Source organism: Aythya fuligula, chromosome W (assembly GCF_009819795.1).
Source record: "Aythya fuligula isolate bAytFul2 chromosome W, bAytFul2.pri, whole genome shotgun sequence".
NCBI classification, from domain to species: domain Eukaryota; kingdom Metazoa; phylum Chordata; class Aves; order Anseriformes; family Anatidae; genus Aythya; species Aythya fuligula.
This window is the reverse complement of record NC_045594.1, coordinates 18,258,112-18,281,734: the sequence shown is the minus strand read 5'-3', so window position 1 is coordinate 18,281,734 and position 23,623 is coordinate 18,258,112. Positions and strand designations below refer to the sequence as shown.

At 44.4% G+C, this 23,623-nt stretch overlaps 1 protein-coding gene across 2 annotated transcripts in view; it reads right to left on the bottom strand.

Moving 5' to 3' along the window:
• LOC116501391 (E3 ubiquitin-protein ligase KCMF1-like) overlaps positions 1 to 18,349 on the bottom strand; it is a 136,672-nt gene extending 118,323 nt beyond the window's left edge. For both annotated transcript variants that reach the window (XM_032206918.1, XM_032206919.1), the window contains exon 1: positions 17,844 to 18,349. In XM_032206918.1, coding sequence (XP_032062809.1) covers positions 17,844 to 17,859 — 16 coding nt within the window. In that variant the 5' untranslated portion in view covers positions 17,860 to 18,349. The remainder of the gene's footprint in view (positions 1 to 17,843) is intronic.
• Between the last annotated feature and the right edge of the window lie 5,274 nt (positions 18,350 to 23,623).

Here is a 23,623-nt window from a genome sequence, read left to right as displayed (position 1 = left end):
ATTATTATTATTATTATTATTATTATTTTCCTGTCTTATTAAACTGTCTTTATCTCAACTCACGGGCTTCACTTTCCATTTCTCTCCCCCGTCCCAGAGAGGGAGGGGGGAGGGTGAGCGAACGGCTGCGTGGTGTTTAGCTGCCAGCCGGGTTAAACCACGACACCCAGGGGTGGAAACACAGCCCTACCATTTGCCACAGACTGATCCAGTCTGCACTGGAATAAGGGGGAGCTCCTGAACACCTGCAGTACATTGATGACATCCTTGTGTGGGGAAATACAGCAGTTTTTGAGAAAGGGAAGAAAGTAATCCAAATTCTCCTGAAGGCTGGTTTTGCCATTAAACAGAATAAGGTCAAGGGACCTGCACAGGAAATCCAGTTCTTAGGGGTAAAATGGCAGGATGGACATTGCCATATTCCGATGGATGTGATCAACAAAATAACAGCAATGTCTCCGTCAACTAGTAAAAAAGAAACGCAAGCTTTCCTAGGCCTTGTGGGATTCTGGAGAATGCATGTGCCAGGCTATAGCCAGCCTGTGAGTCCTCTATATCGAGTGACTCGAAAGGGAACCTATTTCGAGTGGGGCCCTGAGCAACAACGGGCCTTTGAACAAATCAAACAAGAAATAGCTCGTGCAGTAGCTCTTGGGCCTGTCTGTACTGGACCAGCTGTGCAAAATATACTGTACACTGCAGCTGGGGATCATGGCCTCACCTGGAGACTTTGGCAGAAAACCCCAGAAGAAACTCGAGGTCGACCTCTGGGCTTCTGGAGCTGGGGCTATCGAGGATCAGAAGCCAATTACACCCCAACTGAAAAAGAGATACTAACAGCTGAGGCAAAGATATTGTTGAGTACCTCAGCCTTCTCCATGTCTGTTGTCATTGGTCCTCCATCTACATTTTTCAGAGCTGGTACAATCTCCTTAGTCTTTCTTTTCTGGCCAATGTACCTGTAGAATCCCTTGTTGTTATTCTTTGCATCCCTTGCCAAGTTTAGCTCTGTCAGTGCCTTGGCTTTCCTGATCCCATCCCTGCATGTCCAGACAGCATTTCTGTACTCTTCCCAGGGCACACAGTGTTTCCACTGCCTGTGCAGTTCCTTCTTTTGCCTAAGTTTGACAAGGAGGTCATTGCACAGCCTTACCGGTTTCCTGCCTTCCCTGCTTGATTTATTGCACATGGGGATAGAGAGCTCTTGTGCTCTAAGAAAAATATCTTTAAAGAGTTGCCAGCTCTGATCAGATCCTCTGTCCCTAAGGACAGTGTCCCATGGGATCTCATCCACTAGTTCTTTGAACAACTGGAAGTTGGCTCTTCTAAAGTTGAGGGTCCTAACTTTGCTCTTTGCCAAGCCTATATCCCTCAGGATCACAAACTCAACCAGGACGTGGTCACTGCAACACAGACTGCCTACAATCTTAGCCTCTTTAATGAGGTCATCTACATTGGTAAGCACCAGGTCCAGTAACACTTCTCCTCTGGTTGGTTTGTCTAATACCTGGACAAGGAAGTTGTCCTCAATGCACTCTCCAGGAGTCTCCTGGACTGCTTACTGCCTGCCATGTAGCTTTCCCAGCAGACATCCAGGTGGCTGAAATCCCCCATCAGGATGAGAGCTCGTGAGCACAATACTTCTGGTAGTTAAGCAAGTAGGCTTCATCAAAAGGCTCCCCTTGATTGGGCGGCCTGTAGTAGACCCCAACCACAAGGTGCCCTTTATTGGTCTGGTGCTTAATTTTTACCCACAGGCTCTCAACTTGCTTGTGGCTGCTTCTCAGCAGCAACTCTTCACAATCTATCCACTTCTTAACACAGAGGGCAACACCCCCACCCTTCCCCTTCCCTGCCTATCTCTCCTGAAAACCTTGTAGCCCTCCATTCCAGTGCTCCAGCTGTGTGATTCATCCCACCACATATCCGTGACAGCAATTAGATCATAGTTTTCTAATTGCACCATGGCTTCCAACTCCTCCTGCTTATTCCCCATGCATTGGCGTAGAGGAACTTCAGCTGGGCTATGGGCCACATTACCTTTTTAGAGGAGTCATTCCCAATTCCTATGGGACGATTCACAGGTATCTCACCATTGTTTTCTGGAGTATTGGCATGCACTGGTTCCTTTGCATCTCTTCCAGGTATGTCTCCCCCCCCAAAGTTCAGAAGACAACTTCAAATGAAATAACAGTCATTCTTCAGAGTACCCCCATGGTTTAACCATGTTCAAAAAAAGAGCTCCAACATAGAACCAAAGACTGCCAATATTATGAGTCAAACAATCACTTGTACTTGCTTTTGAAATTCAGTCCTGAAGTCTGGACAAAGAACACTTACGCAAGTGATGAGAGAAGCTAAAGGTATTTCTATGACGAGAGCGCACAAATTCAATTTTGCAGAGACCTCATTTGTCAACTCAATGATTGTCTGGAGGCTAAGGAAAATAAATCTTCAGGAAATAGCTCAAAACCAAAAACCTGATTTACACAGATAAAGACAGAAAGGTCATTTACCAATTACCATCACAGGCAAAACCAACTTGACTTGGGGAAAGTTAATTTATTGCCAATTAAAAATAGAGTATGATGGTGATGTAGGAATAAAAATGTTGTTTTTGCATAGAGTTACATTGTTTAAAGGTAAGGAATGTGGTATTGAAATATGCTTGCAGTGATAAGAAAGCTTAGCAGGCAGCCTTGTAAAATGCAGACAACCAGACTCCTTAGGACAATTAGGTGAAAATCATGGTGTCAAGTCAGATAAGTGAAGAAACATTATCACTTCAAACATTAAAAAAAGACAAAAGTTTGAAATTTAACAGGTCAGCAACTGAAGGCCATGTACTGTCTGCAAAGCACCAGATAGATTGTGAACCTGGACTACCCAGTCAACGGGGAAACAGGGGAGGATCATAGAATCATAGAATCATAGAATATCCTGAGTTGGAAGGGACCCTTAAGGATCATCAAGTCCAACTCTTGACACCGCACAGGTCTACCCAAAAGTTCAGACCATGTGACTAAGTGCACAGTCCAATCTCTTCTTAAATTCAGACAGGCTCGGTGCAGTGACCACTTCCCTGGGGAGCCTGTTCCAGTGTGCAACCACCCTCTCTGTGAAGAACCCCCTCCTGATGTCAAGCCTAAATTTCCCCTGCCTCAGCTTAACCCCGTTCCCGCGGGTCCTGTCACTGGTGTTAATGGAGAAAAGGTCTCCTGCCTCTCGACACCCCCTTACGAGGAAGTTGTAGACTGTGATGAGGTCTCCCCTCAGCCTCCTCTTCTCCAGGCTGAACAGGCCCAGTGACCTCAGCCGTTCTTCGTACGTCTTCCCCTCCAGGCCTTTCACCATCTTCGTAGCCCTCCTCTGGACATTCTCCAACAGTTTCATGTCCTTTTTATACTGTGGTGCCCAGAACTGCACACAGTACTCGAGGTGAGGCCGCACCAGCTCAGAGTAGAGCGGGACAATCACCTCCCTTGACCTACTAGCGATGCCGTGCTTGATGCACCCCAGGACACGGTTGGCCCTCCTGGCTGCCAGGGCACACTGCTGGCTCATATTCAACTTGCTGTCTACCACGACCCCCAGATCCCTCTCTTCTAGGCTGCTCTCCAGCGTCTCATCGCCCAGTCTGTACGTGCAGCCAGGGTTTCCCCGTCCCAGGTGCAGGACCCGGCACTTGCTCTTATTGAACTTCATGCGGTTGGTGATCGCCCAGCTCTCCAACCTATCCAGATCCCTCTGCAAGGCCTTTCCACCCTCATTCGAGTCCACAACTCCTCCAAGTTTGGTGTCATCAGCAAACTTGCTCAAAATACCTTCTATTCCTACATCCAGATCGTTTATAAAAATATTGAAAAGTACCGGCCCTAAAATGGAGCCTTGAGGGACCCCACTGGTGACCACCCGCCAGCCTGACGCAGCCCCATTTACCATAACCCTTTGGGCCCTGCCCGTTAGCCAATTGCTCACCCATCGTATGATGTTTTTATTTAGCTGTATGGTGGACATTTTGTCCAGTAGGATCCTATGGGAAACCGTGTCAAAACTGTATCAAAAGATCCTGGTCGTCGAGACAGAAAGTATATGAACTGTACTATGTGACTAGTAAGCGTGCTCCTGCTTGTGGGATACCCGCCATTGCAATCGCGAATAAAATTGCTACTTCACTGAGATCCTTGCCTGAGCCTAAGTTATTGGCTATGGAGTGTTTCTCACAATTCGGGGGCTCGTCCATGAGCCAGTCACCTACTGGGGAGCCCCACTGCCCCAGCAGCAGGAAGGCATGCCCCGCTGATTTCAGTGGTCCTGTGTATCGACAGTGGTGGTTCTGCAATGGTAGCGGTTCTGAGGAGAGCTGACAGAGGGCCTAAGACTGATTAAAGAGGCAGGATCCATGAAGTAGTGGGGAAGGGAAGAAGGTAGGCACTCCGGGTTTAAGAACTGATCTGGTAACTCCGTGCACAGACCAAGGTAAGAAATATTAAGTATTTCCTTGGGGGTCAGGTGAGACTCTGTGTGACGTGTGATTGAGACATACTTATGTACAAAGCGAGCGTGGAGTCCTGATCTGCGGTTCCGTAGCTCCACAAGGGGTGAGGACAGAGATGGACAAAGCGTGACATAAGAAAGGAAGAGTCTCGGGAAATTTGGTCTACAGTACCCCTTGCCCGGTGAAGTGCTTGACAGTACACCCTCATTTTCCAGAATCAGAACGCTAGTGTGTGGTACCCTGCAGGACGAAAATTTCTGTAGCAGCACACTGACAAGGGCTAGGAAAAATGGGAAAATATGCTGTACAGGGGACAGGGAGATATCCCTGGGGGAGTGCCTACCAACAGTTCTTCCTGAAGAATGATAAGAAACTGGAAAAATAATCTCAAAATTAGAGGAGATGATAAAAGAAAAAAATGGTTAAATATCGTGTATCAGTCTGGACAAAAGAACCAATTAAGGAAACAGCAGTATTTTGGCCAAAATACAGGTCTGATGAAAATTCAGGCTTTAAATTCATGTGTAAACATTAAGATTCCTTTTTCGGAGAAGGAGCCAAGTTATGCTCCCTATAATCCTAATATTGCACCGGTGGCAGCAGCAGTCGTTCCAGGAAGGGAGACAGGGACTGTAATTAACACTGTCCCTAGAGAAGAGTATACTATAGGCTCTGGTAAGAATTAGAACAAGGTAGAAGAGATATTTTGCCTTCCCTGATACTAACAGTATTAACACTAACTGTGTATCCTCTTAGGTGAACTTCCCCTCTCCTTACCAGCAGAGAGGTGTTAGGGCTTTTAAGGAGATGAAGTCTTTAATTGAGGACCCCATCAGGCTAGCTGAACAATTAGACCAGTTCCTAGGACCTGACTTATACTCTTGGGGGGAAATGATGTCTATACTAAGTATGTCGTTCACAGGGGAAGAAAGGGGAATGATCAGGAGGAGAGCTGCTATACAAAAATGGGAAAGAGCTCTTCCTCCAGGACCAAGGGTAATACCGGCAAGGCAGAAATAACCACTTGCCAATCCTGGCTGGAGTTTTAGTGCGCAACACAGATATCATATGAGACTTGGGGTCAGAATGAGAAAGTACTCGGGGATGAATCCTGAGGACCTGGTATCCCAAGAGCTCTTGAAAGTTCATTTTGTGATTAAAGCCTGGCCAGATACACAGAAAATGCTCCAGAAGGTGGGGGGATGTAGTGAACAGTCACTGGGGGACCCTCCTGCGGGAGGCCCTGGAGGTGTGTGTCCGGAAGGGAGATGAGAAGGAAAAGCAGAGAGCGAAACTAATGGTATTGACAGTGCACCAGGTAGTGAGGCAGAGGGTTGGAGAAAGAGGAAGAAAATTTTCAGGGGGAGTCAGGGACAGGACAGAAACGAGAGGAAGAGGGATGAAGGAATGCCAGGCAAGGAAGGTAGGCAACCTGTGTTGTGGCCTGAATCCTAGCTTGGACAGGCTTTGATAAGATATTTTAAGTGTAGTCAGGCTGGCCACTTCAAATAGGAATATCCAGAGTGGAAGAAGGAGGAGAGACGGAATCACAGAATATCCCAAGTTGGAAGGGACACATAAGAATCATCAAGTCCAACTCCCGGCACCGCACAGGTCTGCCCAAAAGTTTAGACCATGCGACTAAGTGCACAGTCCACAGAATCACAGAATTGTATAAGTTGGAAGAGACCTCAAGATCATCGAGTCCAACCTCTGACCTAACACTAGCCATTCCTCCACTAAACCATATCCCTAAGCTCTACATCTAAACGTCTTTTAAAGACTTCCAGGGATGGTGACTCCACCACTTCCCTGGGCAGCCCATTCCAATGCCTAACAACCCTTTCAGTAAAGAAGTTCTTCCTAATGTCCAACCTAAAACACCCCGGCTCAACTTTAGCCCGTTCCCCCTCATCCTGTCGCCAAACTGACAGGCCTATAGCTTCCCGGGTCTGCCCTCTGGCCCTTCTTGTAGATGGGTGTCACATTTGCTAGCTGCCAGTCCACCGGGACCTCCCCCGATAGCCAGGACTGTTGATAAATGATGGAAAGTGGCTTGGCCAGCTCCTCCACCAGTTCTCTCAGTATCCTCGGGTGGATCCCATCCGGCCCCATCGACTTGCATACATCCAAGTGCCATATATTGTCGCCAACCATTTCCTCATGGATAGTGAGGGCCACATTCTGTTCCCCATCCCCTTCCACCAGCTCAAGGGATTGTGTATCCAGAGAACAACTGTTTTTGCCGCTTGTCCTGGTTTCAGTTAGAACAGAATTAATTTTCTTCCTAGTAGCTGGTGGAATGCTGTGTTTTGGATGAGGATGAGAAGAGTGCTGATAACACCCCGATGTTTTAATTGTTGCAGAGCAGTGCTTATACCAAGCCAAGGACATCTCAGCCTTTCGCTCTGTCCCGCCAACAGGCAGGCTGGGGGTGCAGTAAGAGCTGGGAGGGGACAGACCCAGCACAGGTGACCCAAACTAGCCAAAGGGGTATTCCATACCATCTGACGTCATGCTAAACAATATATAGGGGTGGCTAGCCGGGGGGAGGGGGCCGGACTGCTCGGGGTTAGGCTGGGCATCGGTCAGCGGGTGGTGAGCAATTGCATTGTGCATCACTTGTTTGTACATATTATTATTACTTTCCTATTATCACCATTGTATCATTATTATTATTATTGTTATTATTATTTTGTTATTATTATTTTTCCTGTCTTATTAAACTGTCTTTATCTCAACTCACGGGCTTCACTTTCTATTTCTCTCCCCCCGTCCCAGAGAGGGAGGGGGGAGGGTGAGCGAATGGCTGCGTGGTGTTTAGCTGCCGGCCGGGTTAAACCACGACAACTGGAATAATGGTGTTATTAATGGGGTGCTCTCAGATCCTGAGAGCAAAGATATATTCGCCTCTGACTGGAAAGATCCTGAAACAAGGCAGAAGCAACAATACAGATAGACAGTTTTACCTCAGGGGTTTACAGGGCCACCAATTTATTTGGACAAGGTCTAGAACAAATTTTAGAGCAATTCCAACCTCCCGAGGAGGTGTTACTGTTACAAATATGTGGATGATCTTTTATTGTCAGGACAGGAGAAAACAGTTGTAAAGGAAGCCACTAACAAGCTATTCAACTTTCTGGGAAAGCAGGGCTTGGGAGTACTGAAAAATAAATTACAATATGTAGAAAAAAAGTCAAATATTTAAGGCATCTAGTGTCTGAGGGGGAATGAAGAATAAATCTAGAGAGGATTCAGGGAATTGTTGAAAACTAAGAAAGAACTAAGAAGTTTTAAGAAAAAGATTTTTTTTATTTTTTTTTTAAGGAATCAGGAGCCACGAAGTCTGAAGGAAAATGGATACTCCCTGATGGGAAAGAAATGCTGAATAAAGCACCAATGAGGCAAATATTAATTGTTTTACATCGAGAGAGTCATTGGGAGGTGCAAGCAATGTGTGATGTTGTGCTAAGTATGTCTGTATAGGAATATACACTTTAGCGAAGCAAATATGCAGAGGATGTACCATATGTCAAAAGGTAAATAAAAAGGTCATCCATAACCCACCTAGAGGGGGGACATAAGCCAGGGATTCGACCTTTCCAAAGTATTCAGGTAGACTTTACTGAGTTACCTAAAGTAGGGAGACTTAAGTACTTATTTGTCCTAATTGACTACGTGACTGGATGGGTGGAAGCTTTCCCCTCGGTATCTGCCACTGCAAACACAGTGCCTAAGGTATCACTGAAGCAAATAGTCCCTAGATATGGGATAGTTGAAAACATTGATTCAGATCAAGGAAGTCATTTCACTTCACAAGTACTGCAAGGATTAATGCAGGCCTCAGAGACTGAATGGGATTTCCACACCCCCTGGCACCCCTCCTCTTCTGGGAAGGTGGAGCAAATTAACCAGACATTAAAGAAGCAATTAACTAAGTTAGTGTTAGAAACCCTACTTCCTTAGGTGAAATGCTTACCCTTAGCACTCCTCCAGGTTCAAACAGCAGCAAGAAAGGATATAGGAATTTCACCATGAGATGCTGTTCAGATTACACTATCTGGGCAGAAGGGATGAGATAACACAATTCAAAACAAGAGTTTTCTTAAGAACTATATTCTGGAGTTGTCCTCTTTCTCATCTCTCAGGACCCGTGGGCTGTTGGCTCAAACCCCACCTCTGGAATTCCCCATTCACCACCATCAACCAGGAAATTGGGTCCTGATTTGTGTAGTGGGTTTACGTGGCAAGGTTTTGGTAGCAGGGAGCCATAAGGGTGGTTTCTGTGAGAAAGATCTAGAAGCTGCCCCATGTTTGGGAAGGGCCCCATTGTTTTCCAGATCTGAGCCAATAAGCGATGTTGTTTTGCGCCTCTGTGAGAGCATATTTAAGACAGGGGAAAAAAACGCTGCACCACACAGCAGCCGGGAGTGAGAAACAGCCTTGCAGGTTCCAAGGTCAGTGTAGAAGGAGGGGGAGAGGTGCTCCAGGAGCCGGAGCAGAAGTCCCCTGCGGCCTGTGGTGAGGACCATGGTGAAGCAGGATGTCCCCCTGCAGCCCATGGAGTACCACGGTGGAGCAGGGTTCCACGCTGCAGCCCGTGGAGGAGACCACGGTGGAGCAGGTGGCCCTGCATCAATGGAGGCTGCCGCCTGTGGAAGACCCCTGCCAGAGCAGATTCCGGGCCGGACCTGTAGCCCGTGAAGAGGAGACCACGCAGGAGCAGGTGACCTGGCAGGAGCTGCTGCCCGTAGGGGAGCCAGGTTGGAGCAGTTTTCTCCTGAGGGATGGACCCCGTGGTACGGACCCATATCTGGAGCAGTTCTGGAAGAGCTGCTGCCTGTGGGAAGCCCACGCCGGATCAGTTCATCAAGGACTGCATCCAGTGGGAGGGACCCCACAGCACAGGGGACGAGAGTGACCGAGAAGGAGCGGCAGAGAAGAAGTGCTGTAGACTGACCCTAACCCCCATTCCCCCGTTCCCCTGCGCCGCTCGGGGGGAGGAGGTGGAAGAGGGTGGATGGGGGGGAAGGTGCTTTTGTTTTTTTTTTTTTCCTTTGTTTTCTCACTTCTCTCGCTTGTTAGTAATAGGCAATAAATCTTACTATCTCCTTATGCCGAGTCTGTTTTGCCCATTACAATAATTATTGCGTGATTTTCTCATCCTTATCTCAACCCTTGAGCCCTTTTCACATATTTTCTCCCCATTCCTCCTTGAGGAGGGGGAGTGAGAGAGCGGCTGTGGTGGAGCTCGGCTGCCCACTCGAGCGGAACCACGACAATTTGGACCTGGAAAGAATCCAGAACTCCAGCCTGAATAGGAAGGACCATTCCAAGTACTACTAACCACTGAAACAGCCATAGGAACTGTGGAAAAAGGTTGGACTCACTATACTCAAGTGAAATCACCTGTCGACCCTAGTACCTGGGAAGTTATTCCTACAGAAGACTTGTTGAAAGTTAAAGTCAAAAAGAAAAGACTCAGAGCAGGATAAAAGCTTACAATTATAAACTAACCTTTTATTTTCACAGGTGACTGAGTGTGACTTGAGATTGAGAGAAAGGACTGACCTATAGGGAATCGAAGTGCTCCCAAGGGGTTTTTGTTCTAGCAGTACTGTGCATCTTATTCTTTGTATTGATAATTGTATTGATAATTATTTGGAAACCTAAGGGTTAAAAATAATGGCAGAGAAAAATCAACTATTAATTTTTGTTTCTAGTGATTGTAGGCCTCAGAGAAGACCTTGGTCAATTGGCAACTTGGAAAAGGCATAGCAAAGATGGGATACCCTGTCAAAATATGTGTGACTGTGACAGAGGGTTATGTACCACAATCCATCACGTTTGATGCTTGTGAGGTGTTAGCTTGTGGAGACTTAAATGCCCAATGACAATTGAGCAGAGAGAACAAATAACTGGGAGAGACCCAACAGCCAAATTGAGAACAGCTAAATGGAAATGATTCTCTATTGCCACCAAAGATAGGAAGACACTCGAGGAAAAAACAGGAGGCCCTCTTTGAAATGTGGCAATTGTCACAGTTAAAGAAATAAAAGATCTTAGGCAAACATTTGAGATTGAAACAGGGTATGGGGATGCAAATGCCTGGATAGAATGGATCAAATATACTGTCCAGAGTCCCAACCATAGCAATTGCTATGCTTGTGCCTCAGGATGACCGATTGCCCAGATAGTGCCCTTCCCATGGGGGTGGACTAAGGATTCCCAGGGGATGCAATGTATGATTGCATTGTACCAAGAAAAGACTGCCTGGGTAATTGAGGCCTATAAGTCTCTCTCTTTGCTGTTCCCCTCCTTGCGTGATAGCAGTATCAGGGTTCCCCCTGTATTCTCTACAGCTGTAGGTAACCATACAGCTTGCCTCTCACAGCAGGGTATGAGTGCTACCCGGCATCTGGGAGACTTTGCCTTGTGCATGAGGACCTTGAATGCTACCGAGGACTTGATGGGAAACTGCTCAAGACTTGAGATCCCCAGGGCGGATCTCTGGTGGTACTGTGGAGGGAAGATCTTACGGTTCACCCTACCATCTAATTGGGGAAGCACTTGTGCACTTGTTCAATTAGCTATACCCTTCACCCTGGCATTTGAAAGAGAAACATCACAAATACCCAGAAGAAGTTAAAGAAGCTTAGGAGTATCATTCGATGATAGAGTGTACATAGATTCTATTGGGGTGCCTAGAGGAGTTCCTGATAAACATAAAGCCAGGAATCAAATTGCTGCAGGGTTTAAGTCGTCATTGTTCTGGTGGGTAACGATCAATAAAAATGTGGATTGGATTAATTATATTTATTATAATCAGCAGAAATTCATAAATTATACAAGGGATACGATAAGAATCGCTGAACAACTAGATGCCACCAGCAAAATGGCTTAGGAAAACAGGATAGCATTAGATATGATGCTCGCAGAGAAAGGAGGCGTGTGTGTGTAATACTGAGCAACCATTGTTGCACTTTTATACCCAACAGTACTGCCCCAGATGGCACAGTAACTAGAGCATTGCAAGGGCTTACCACCCTTGCCAGTGAATTGGCAGAGATGGTTGGAATCTTGGTTTGGTAAATGGAAAGGGATGGTAGCGTCCAAAGTGAAGAAACATCACCACTTCAAACAGTAAAAAAAAAAAAAAAAAAAAAAAAAAAAAAAAAAAAAAATCAAAAGAAGTTTGAAATTTAACAGGTCAGCATCTGAAGGCCATGATGTACTGTCTGCGAAGCATTGGATAGGTTGTAAACCTGGATTACCCCGTCAATGGGGAAACAGGAGAGGGTCCTGGTCATCGAGACAAAGTATATGAACTGTACTATGTGACTAGTAGGTATGTTCCTGCTTGTGGGACGCCCACCACCGCAGTCACGAATAAAATTGCTACTTCACTGAGATTCTCACCTGAGCTTAAGTTATTGGCTACAGAGTGTTTCTCACAGTGAGAAACAAAGACAAGAACTAAAACACCTTCCCTCAACCCACCTGTTCTTCTTAGGCTCAACTTTGCTCCTACATTCCCAGCCATTCTACTTCTACCACTGTTACAGGGGAAACGTAGAATAGAGGGCTGTGTTTAGTTCATAATAGTTCATCTCTGCCACTCCTCCTTCCTCATGCTTTTCCCTTTCTCCTGCAAAAGCTCCTCTACACAGGCAGTGGTTCATCTCAAGAGCCAGCTCCAGTGAAGACCCCTCCATGCATTGCAAGTACACCTGTTCCTGCACAGTCCCCACTCCAGGGGCTGCAGCTCCCTTCTGGAGAACTCCTGCTTGGGTCTCACTCTCACACCATGGGGCTGCTCTGACATGGTTCCCTCACTCCATAGGGAAATACCTACTCCTGTGCAGCTCCTGCATCCAGATCTATCCCACATCCACTGTTACCACACCCCTCGCCAGGAACCTGCTCCTGCTCAGTGGCTCCCACCAGGCCACCCCTGTTGGCCCTTGCCATGCAAACACAATACAAGTGGCAATGACAGTAAGGATCACGTTTACATAAGAACATAATTATCACTGGTCCCGGGCAACCTGTTCTAGGTGGCCCTGCTTGAGCAAGGGCACCAGACCAGATGACCTCCAGAGAGGAGATTACCTCCCCTCCAACCTAAACCATTCAGTGATTCTGTGATCATGAGTTCTAATCAGATTCAACTGATGCCTCAGGGAAACGTGTAGGAACTTCACAGAATACCAGATACTCTACTGCAACCTTTTTATCTAATAGATAAGAAACACGAAATATGAAGTTTGAGATAGAATTCAAAAATTTAATCCTTCAAACTGGAAACCAGGTGGTACTGATAACTTTTTTTAAATGGAAAAGTATTTTATAGTCTAGCTGTACACTGAAGAAGTGCTTCTGTTAATCTGTTTCTAATCGGCATCTTTAATAATACAAGAACATGAGGTTATTCAATTATGAAAAAGTTATAGGCACTCTTGATCTATATTATTTAGGCTATTCATGGTTCTTTAGATTCTGTCAGCCTTGAAAGTAAAGATTTTTTTTCGGTCTCTATTCATGCAATAGTTCCGTGTGTGTTCTCTCCCCCACAACACCCTGAATCATATCACTTCTTGAATTCTTGGTAGGGGATCAAGCTGCATACGATACTTTATAACACTTGTGATAGTTAATTTAGGCAGCACTGTCCAATTTCAGTAAGTTTGATCGCCTTCTCCATTTTAACAGCCTTTAAGTTAGATGGACAAATGTAGTAAAGTTCCTTAGGTCAAAAAGGCATTTTGTTGGGAAGCTTCAGCCAAAACATTACTAGAAACTGAAATAAGGAAAAAGCCACTAATTTGCTCATCTCAAAATACATGCATCAGGCCACGATTGAAATCCATAAACAACAGTTTTATATGATAGTCTTTTCTATAAAAGTATTAAGTTCATTCAACGCACAAAGTTATAAATTGTGTTCGTAAACAAGTACTTAGTATCTATTTTATCCTATTTGCTATGAAACTTAATTTAATGCACACTTTTCAAAATCTACACTGAGCACAGATTAATTTTTTCATAGAATATCTCGGGTTGGAAGAGACCTTAAAGATCATCTAGTAACAGCCTCCCTGCCATATGCAGGGATGCCACCCACTAGATCAGGTTGCTCAGGGCCTCATCTAACCTGATCTTGAGCACTTCCAGGGATGGGGCATCCACAATCCCTCTGGGCAACCTGTTCCAGTGCCTCCCTCATCACCCTCCACGTGAAGAATTTCTTCCTAACATCCAACCTAAATCTCCCCTCTTTCAGTTTAAAACCATTCCCCCTTGTCCTGTCATCTGTCATTATCTGATTGAGCAGAGTTGCTCTCTCTCTCGTTTTTTTTTTTTTTTTTTTTTTTTTTATTTTTTTTTTTTTTAATTATAAGTCCCCTTTAAGTACTGAAAGGTCACAATGAGATCACCCTGGAGCCTTCTCTTCTCCAGGCTGAACAGCCACAGCTCTCTCAGCCTTTCTTCATAGGAGAGGTGCTCCAGCCTTCCACAGCCTTCTCTATGAAGCACGTTTATACAGCAATGAAATGCTCTACACATCAGTGAGCTTGATTTCAACACTTCTGTGGTATTTTCCTCCCTGTGTAATGAATGAAAATTACAACATAGAAAGATTAGAATCAAAACTCTAGATGCCCACTTTGAAATAATACCCATCTTTAGAAAATTAAATACTCTGGAAAAAATCCATTCAGAATTATCTCAAAGCTCATCATCCAGGTATTAGAGTTGCAGCTGTGAATGCTCAAAAAAAAAAAAAAAAAAAAAACACCTCTTCAGCTGGTCCTGCATAAAGAAACATACAGATAGTAACCACTTGTGAACTCTTGTCAAAATGATTTATCTGTCATTTCCTAGAAACTCCATAGGAAAAGTGGGAATCAATCCAACTTTTCACCACCACCACCACCTGCCCCCCCCCAAAAAAAAAGTCAACATCATAAAAATACTTTCTTTCTATAATGCCTTGTCTCCTTGTTTACTGCCCACCTCCAAAAACAGAACAAGGGTCCTACATATGACTGCCTCCTTCTCTAAACACCCTTGACAAGGCACAGTAGGTACCACAGAGAAGATAATGCGCAGCCATGTAATTTCACAGTACAGGTACACAGAGGACCGAATTAGGGTTCTCCCCATAACCTAGTTCTGACACATCCCAATTCTTGAGTGCTCAACTTGACAGCCTCGCTGTTCTGAGCAGCTTCTTGAATGCAGTAACATTCTTCATATCTTACCAGTAAACATTGCAGCAGTAAGAACAAACGCATGATCCCACTGAAATAGACACTTTAAGGTATCTGAAAAGTTAACTTCTCCCTGTACTTTTATTTTCAACAAGTACATTTCACTTATCTTGTGCTATTCATGCATTAAGTTTATTTAGCTCTTCCTAAAGTTCCTTGGAAGACCTTCCAGTAATCACCAGCTCAAATAATTATCTCATTTGCAAATGTTTCTGTCCCACTACTCCCCCTCCAAAATAATTTGATAATTTGAAGTTCTATATTAGTTTCATTTCTGAAAGTACTCAGCTATCAACCTTTTGCTATTAACTATTTAAGTCTACTTTCTTCTCCCATCTCCCAACTTCTGATTCACATGATAACAATTTCTCACCACAAAGCAAAGAAAACTGCTAAGAACCTAATAAAAAAATAAGTTCTATCAGATACTTCAGAGCCCTGAGACATTGGAATTCAAAATCTTCCATTATTTATCTTCTCAAATACATCCTTTCTCAACACAACACTAATTCCAGCAATAGCTAGATTACTAAATCAATCAAGCCTTATTTGTACCTTCAAGAATAAGCCATTTTGACAAGAACAGGCAGCAGAGAGACAATTTGCTAACATGACTGAAGCTCACTTATCTCCTATACCTTATCCTTCCAAAAACAACTTCCATCAACTAGTAGATTGAAAGCTCTCAGCAAAAACAGATCCTACACATCAAGGTAACTTATTCTAATCCTACAACTAATTTAAAATTAACTTGTCAATTGTTAAATTGGTAATAAACGAAAATCATTAAGAAAACTCAATATAAACCATTTTCCTATATAAAAAAGGAAAGTACAACTGTGGCTGCAGCTTTATATCTCAATTTTGATGTGTTTTCTTCCTTTTATGTATTTAAAGATGTTTACGTTAACGATGTAACATCAGGAAAACACATTTCAGCTTATCAGAAGATAACTATTTCAATTTCTAAAATGGAGTACAACTTATTATTTCTTCCTTCTCCTCCACCCCCCCCAACAAAACCTAACATCCACTAGAAACAGACTCAAAGTAACCTCTATCAGAAACATACTTCAAAAAAAAAAAAAAACTCAATAATTCTCCTTTATTAAAGCATCACCCCAAACTGAAATATTTTTACTAAGTACTACAACCAATTTTTTGCCCATTTTTGCCCAGAAAAGTTGTGGATACCCCATCCCTGGAAGTGTTTAAGGCCAGGTTACATGGGGGCAACCTGGTCTAGTGGAAGGTGTCCCTGCCCAGGGCGGGGGGGGGGGTGGAATTAAATGATCTTTAAGGTCCCTTCCAACCCAAACCATTCTATGATTCTATAATTTAACAGTATTTCAGAGACTCCTAAGAGAGTTAACACTGAGCAATTTGAGATCAACACATCATACTACTTGTGTATGTATGTACAGTGCAATCTAACAAGTCTATACCATGCTACAATACTTTAAATTACATACAATTGTTATCTATCAGAGCAGCAGTTTACAGAGTACTTTCTCCAACAAAAACACAAAAAAACACATTTGTTATTAACCCTCATCTTACTCACCGTTGTTAGCCTTTGCCTCATTATCTACATAGTATACAGATAAACCAACAACCTCACCCGACCTCTTTAGAAAAAGAAAGAAAAAAGTGCATCATAATCAGAAAAGAACCAAGAGGACTCGGTAATTTTACTAGAGAAGTGTTAGCAGATTCAGGCAAGACTGATCTTTGATACACATGCACGCACACGCACTAACAAAATGCAAAATATTGTAGCTATACACTGAATACCCATCATACTTATTCCTTAATAGAGTGTTATCATACTCTGTTTAAGCATCAAGCTACCAACCCTCCATCTGGAAATCGGTATTATTACTCACTACCACAATTCTAGAGCACTGCTTTCAAAATATTAAGATTAAATAAAGATGTCTCCATTCCTTTCAAAAAGATTATTTTTATAGCTCTATAAGAGTTAAAATCATGTACAGAAACACGTGCTAAATTTAGTTCCTAACAGAAAAAAAAATCTTAAGAAACAAGGCATGATTTTTACAGATTTTTTTTTTTTTTTTTTACTAGTCCAACTACCTGTAAGGAGATAGAAAAACAACATCCGTGTATTTCCTCTTTTAAGATACAGAAGTAGAACAGATTACTTCTCAAGCTACCAAAATACACCTAAACAAGGCCATAAAGACTGTGCAAACTCTTTTTCTCCCAATCCAAATACCACAGCCAACTACATGCATGAGTTGCTTCTCCACCTGCCATGCAATCTCCCCACCTTCGTTATACAAAAACAGACCTTCCACTTCCCCTAGATGCCAGGCCACCTTCTTTGCACTGCTTCCCCTTGAGCACTACCCTCCTCGTACCTCATGCCCCACAGTCCCTTCCCCACTTCCATACCCTAAGAAACTTGGGGATATTTTCCTCACAGGGAGTATATCACGGTAAGCCTAACTCCCCTTTCTCCCCTGCACCCCTTCTCCCTTCACGATTCAAAGGACCGTGTCAGCAAACCACACTGACACACACCGACACACACCTCCCACCCCCAGCACTCCCATGCACCTTGCACTCCCCAAATAGATTCCCTTAGGGCGATCCTTTAAACACTAGAGTAAGAGGAGTGAAAATAAACAGCTGTCCTGTTTCCTCCCCTATATTATTTGCCTGTCCAGGGCAAAACAAAGCCTGAACCGCAAGCTAGCGAGGGACACAGACCAAGCCTGTCTCAAACCGTAGCAGGCCCCTCAACCTCAGCATACGCGGACCTGGCATCCGCACTTACTGGCGACAGAAAAGGAACTCAGAGCCTACCCGTAACGGCCACCTCCTCCCGTCCCGTAACACTGCAAAGCTAGACCTGGCCGCCACATTCCTCCTCCTCCCACCACGGCCACTTCCCGCGACCGACTCCACAGGCCCCGCTCTCAGTGAAGGCAGCGCCGCCATGTTGACCCACCTCACACAGCGGCATGACAGACCCTAATGCCATATGAAGCTCAAGGATACCTCCTTCTTTTTCTTCCCACCACCTCCCCCCTTGGGTCTCTCACCTTCATGTCGGGACATCCTAATTTTGAAGCTACAGCCTAGGCCTGTCCCCAGGCTCGCGCTGGGCTGTTCAGGCGTCTCTCCAGCCTAGGTTCCTCCCTAGGCACGAAGCAAACAAGCGACTGAAGCGGGGGGGGGGGGGGGGAGGGGGCACAGAGGAGTCTGTTCCGACCGCCCCAGCCTGCTTCACTCTAACTCCCTCCCTCGCGGGGGGAGGAGGGAGAGGGTGGATCCACCAGCAGCGATTTCTTTAGCACCGCGATACAGTGAATCTTAGGCCCCACCGGAACCTAACTACGCCTTCCTTTTCCGCCGCTGTAATCCACACCCCTCTTCCTTCTTCTTCCTGAGTATTCACCCCTGTTTCCTCTTCTACTGCTACAGACAACAAACTCCTTGGACTCCTCCTCTTTCTCGTCCTAGGCTCATACTCTTCCAATTCCTTTTCTTCTCTGCCTGCTTTTTAAAATTATTTATCTCTTCATTCCTTCTCTGCCCAATAGCTGATGCCTACTGCATGCAGGAAGGAAGAGGAAATATATAGCCAATAGAAAGGAAGGCTGTGGGATCGATCGTAGTTTACATGTACTGGATGGGGCTCTCCTATTTGCTCCTCCAAACTAGGAAAGACTGCTGTCTCCAGGTATTCACCTGAGACACATCCTCCTCCACCATTCCAACCTCTGACAGCTCTCTGTGTGCCACAGGAGAGGGAGGGGATGAGTCTCCCCACTCACCCCTGTTTGTAGAACGTACTGTACTGGTGGGGTTGCACCTTTGTGTATGCACAGATTCCTTCCTTGTCCCCTAACAAGGAGTAGCAGGAACCCAATAGCAGCCTTAAGAAAGGGGACAAGTTCAGCATGGTGTTTCATGGTGAAACATGGGATTAGAAATTAGAAAGCGATTGATTAAGAATGAATATGTAGGCAACGCTCATTGCTTAATATGTGCTACATTTGCGATGTGCCTGTACTGTGCTTAGGCCTCTAGATAACAGGAGCCCCTGGGACCCCGAGAACCAGATCAAGCCAACCTTATGGTTCTGGCTTTCCCCACAAAGGTTCCTGAAATCAGCAGAAACCAAGGGGACACCATGACTGCCTGGAGACCTAGTCCAGCCATCCAGATCTGAAGGATGCTCCTTTTGATGATGTGGAAATATGGGAGCAGCTACGTCATCAGCGGAAAGCAACATGCTGGGTATGCAGTTACCACTTGCAAAGATGTAATAGAACCTGGACTAAATAACGAGAGCAATTCAGCTGCCTGAAAAGGTAGCAATCATGCACACTGAGGCACACCAGAAGGTGAACTCAGAATTGGAGGAGGGAAATGATCTGGCAGACAGAGAGGCAAAAGAAGCAGCAGAAGGTGAGGTAGCAACTGAGGGAGCCCTGATTCCAGACAGGCAAATTTCCCTTGAAGGTAACCTTGTATATAACAAAAAGGATAGAAAATTAATCGAAAGACAAAAGGGAAAATATAACCAAGAGGGATGGGCTATTACCAAAGAAGGGAAGGGAAGCTAGTCATCCCCTCCAATTTATTGTGGTCGCTGGTAAAGAAAGAACACCGGAAAACACATTGGGGAATAGACGCTTTGTATAACTATCTAATTGGAAAAAATATTGCCAGGAACTTATATGCTGCCATCACTCAAAAATGTGATCTTTGTCTCCAGACTACCCCTAAAAATGCCCCCAGACCAAAACTGTGTCAAATTGTAAAAGGCCATGGGCCTGGGCAACAGTGGCAAATTGACTTTTTTGAACTTCCAAGAAAAGGGGGGTGTTGATATTTACTGGTGTTAACAGATACCTTTTCAGGATGGCCAGAGGCTTTCCCCACTAGGACTGCCAAAGCCTGAGAGGTAACTAAGTCTCTTGTAGAGAAAACTTTGAAACCACAGTGGAAAGGACTATACCAGGTGCTCCTTACAACCTTCACTGCAATTAAGATCAAGGAACAGAGTGCCTGGATTCACCATTCTCAAGTGAAGAAAGCTCCAGAACCCCCTGGAAAGTAACGCCAGGTGACAGTGAACTGAAACTAAAGCTCAGTTGAGTAAAATGAGGACATTATGGTCAGGAGTATTTAGTAATATAGTTAGCAGGAATTTAGTTAACAGAATTGTTTTATTTCTATTGCTTATAAGTTTTAATTGTGATTCAAGAAGGTGCCTCTATGATAATAGAGAATGGTGAGTGGCCTTGGTCCAAAGCCGTAACAACAGAGGATAAGAGCATTAATGGAAAGTTAGCAGTTATGGTTATTTGGTGAACAAATGGTGACCATTTATATACATTATAAGAATGGCAAAAATTAGGGGAAGAGTGGACACACCAAAGAACCGTAGGGGACGGAATTAAAATAGGGTGCTGAATGATTAATGGAACAACTGACGAGAAAGTAACGGGGATTTTAGTAAAACTGATTTCCAAAAGTGGCCAACAAGAAGGTTGTATCTGCCCAGGTAAATCAGATTGCTGGTATAATTTTATATTAACACAGACTGTAGTAATTAGCTGTTTTTGGCTGTACTTCCTACAACAGTGGGACAAAACTAAAACAGCCCCTACAATCATCCTTATTTGCATTGGGAACTAGCCAATGGCAAGTTTCAAAGGTGTTACTGAGATGGGAAAAGGCTGAAGACCAAGACCACAAACTAATAATAGATGCACTTAGTATGGTTCAAGATAACGTATCTTTAGCTCTTTGTTGTATACAAGCACAGTTATGGATGCAGGCAACGGCTGCCTTGATCATTAGGGAAGGAAGTGAAGGCATTTTTCCAGCTGAAGTCCAAAAGACTGTTTGGGACAATGCCAATGATTTTGAGAAGAAGTTCCGATCTTGGCAGACTCCGGTAAATTTTACCTATGATCCCATTGTTAACATGGCTACTGCCTTTGTGCTTACTATAAGTAGTGCCACAGTTTATGTTATCCACCCTATCATTGCACTAGGATTAAACCATGAGGAGACAGTGCTCTATCCTTCGGAGCATAGAACATGGGCATGGATGGAGAATGAGAAATGGCAGTCTGTAAATCTAGAATCATGTGTTACTTGGGAACAACAAGGATTTATTTGTGAAAGCAACACAATTGATGCTCAGGATGTATGTCTTGACACAGAGCAAGGTGTTTGCCACTTTGAAATTCATCCAAATACTAGTCAAAAGACTGTGCATGTATATATTGGTTAAAGCTGTGTGTGTTTAAGAACTGCTTGTGCTTTTGTAGAAGTAGATAAGGAGAACATAACTCTCCCTAGCAAAAATCATTCCAACTTTTGTATTTGTAACTTTGTCAGAATCGTTGGGTGTGATTTTCTATATTTGGCACCAGTGGTATCCCACCAGTTGATCAAGTCTAACAACACAATGTATCGTAAGTTATTACCTACACCTATTGGGATGAACCTCACATTAGTGAAGCAACTAGTTAAACACCAAGACCTGATCAAAATTTTAAAAAGCATTCAGGAAAATGGAGAGAAGACTCTAATCACTGTCCATCATGATACAAAGGAAATAAGCAGAGTTTTGCAAAGAGTAAAACAAGACAAAAATCACAACTGGTGGGATGCACTCTTTGGATGGTCACCAACTGCAACTAGGATTTTGAACACATTGTGTCACCCAATTATTGTTTTACTGATATTAGTTGGTATAAGTTTAATATTGTCTTTTGTAATACTCGTTTGGAATTGGAAATTGTTACAATGAATGGCTATATTAGCTTCCTTGATAAAAGTACATGGCAAGGCATTGAGGGGAACATATCATAGAAACTGGGAAGAAGAATTTTTGTGTTAAGTAAAAGAATTTACTAGATTTTCCAGAAAAGGGGGGACTGAAACATGGGATTAGAAATTAGAAAACGATTGATTAAGAATGAATATGTAGGCAACGCTCATTGCTTAATATGTGCTACATTTGCGATGTGCCTGTGCTGCGCTTAGGCCTCCAGATAACAGGAGCCCCTGGGACCCCGAGAACCAGATCAAGCCAACCTTATGGTTCGGACTGTGACCAAGGGCTCAGAGATAAGGAGGACTATTCTTAAAAAGGGATATCAAAAATGCAAGGCCTCGAGATAACAGGGGCCCCTCAGATCCGGAGAATCGGACTAAACCAACCTTATGGCCCAGATAGTGACCAAGGGCTCAGAGAGCATGCACAAGGAGACGAGATGAAAAGTTCAACCCTGATGAAGACATCTTACTTCATCCTCATGACCCTCAGTGCCCACCACCAGAAGGCACCGCGCAAGCGCAGAGGGGAGGAGTTTATGGAAATGACTTCTTGGAGCTAATTTTAATACTAAGCAGGGACAGGTTATGAATATGTATAGGCATACTGGGAAACCTCATGAATATGTAAATATTTACTGCATATAAGCAGAGCAAGTTGCCGTGTTAGGGGCGCATGACTTTGGTGGGACTACCCCCCATGCCGCCCAGCGCTGCATAAACATACCTACTTGTACTGGGTCTGGCTGGAATGTTAACTTTCCCTGCAGCAGCCCATACAGTGCCATACTCTGTACTTGTAGCTGGAACAGCAGTGTTATCACACCAGTGTTGTGTCTACTGCTGAGCAGCAGTGGCACAGCATTGGGCCTTTCTCTAACCCTCCTAGGGGGTGGGCAAAAAGTGAGGAGAGAAACATCACTAGGGCAGCTGACCTAAACCAATCAAAGAGATATTCCATACCATGTGATGTCACACTCAGCAATAAAAGGTGGAAACAGGAAGAAGAGGGGAGGGGTGGGCTCTCGTTGGGAAAACGTCGGTCCTCCTCTCGAACACCGGCTGCGTGCGTTGAGGCCTTGCTTCAAGGACGTGGTCAATCATCACTCATTTGTGGGAAGTAGAGAGTAATTTCTTTCCTCTGCACTTCCATATAGCCTTCATTTATTTTGTTTGTTTGTTTTCCTCCCTTCTTTATATTTTCCCTTTTCCCCTCCCTTTTCCCCTTTCCCTTTTATTTCCCCTTAGTTAAATTGTTTAGTTCATGGTAGTCTTTATTTAATTATTATAATTATTTCCCTTTAATTAAATTATCCTTATCTCAACCCGTGAGTTGTTCTTTGCTTTACTTCTCTCCCTCCTCATCTAAAGGAGGGGGAGTGAGAGAGCGGTTGTGTGGTTTAGCTGCCCAGCACGGTAAAACCACCACACTACTTTACAATCTTACTGATTGTGGAGTCAGCTTTCCGTGATTCAATGGTACTTCCCATTGCTGCTTGTTGGGAATTGGCATAATTGTTCGATCTAAGCTTGCTTTAAGCAACCAGGGTAGGCCTTAGAAATCTCAGGGCCTGCTGTAGCTGAGCAAACCAAGCTGCCAGAGTAACTGTGAGAAGCTCCCACTGCAATGACTCCCACATCACCCAATTAAGGAACTCAGATAATATTGTTATCAGCAGCTGGCCTCAAGGACTAGGTCTACGTGGCCGTTAAGCACAAAGGGGGTTGTTTTCCTAACTTCTAATCAAAAAGGGGGGTTCTTTTCTTGCAGGTGGTGTTATTTTCTTAACGGTTTGTCTGAGTGCTTTTGACCAATAATCTTGTGTGAAACACTGTCCACCCCTGTAAAATTCACTATAAAAGTTGGGCGATTCGGGCAATAAAATGGTGAAGCATGATCTGACTCTGCTGGTGTCTGTCGTGCTTTTGTCCGTGCTTCGCAACAAATGGCGCCCGAACAGGCTGAGACCTGAACTGGACCTGAACAGGACATCGCAGCGGGAGACCTGAACAGGGCCTG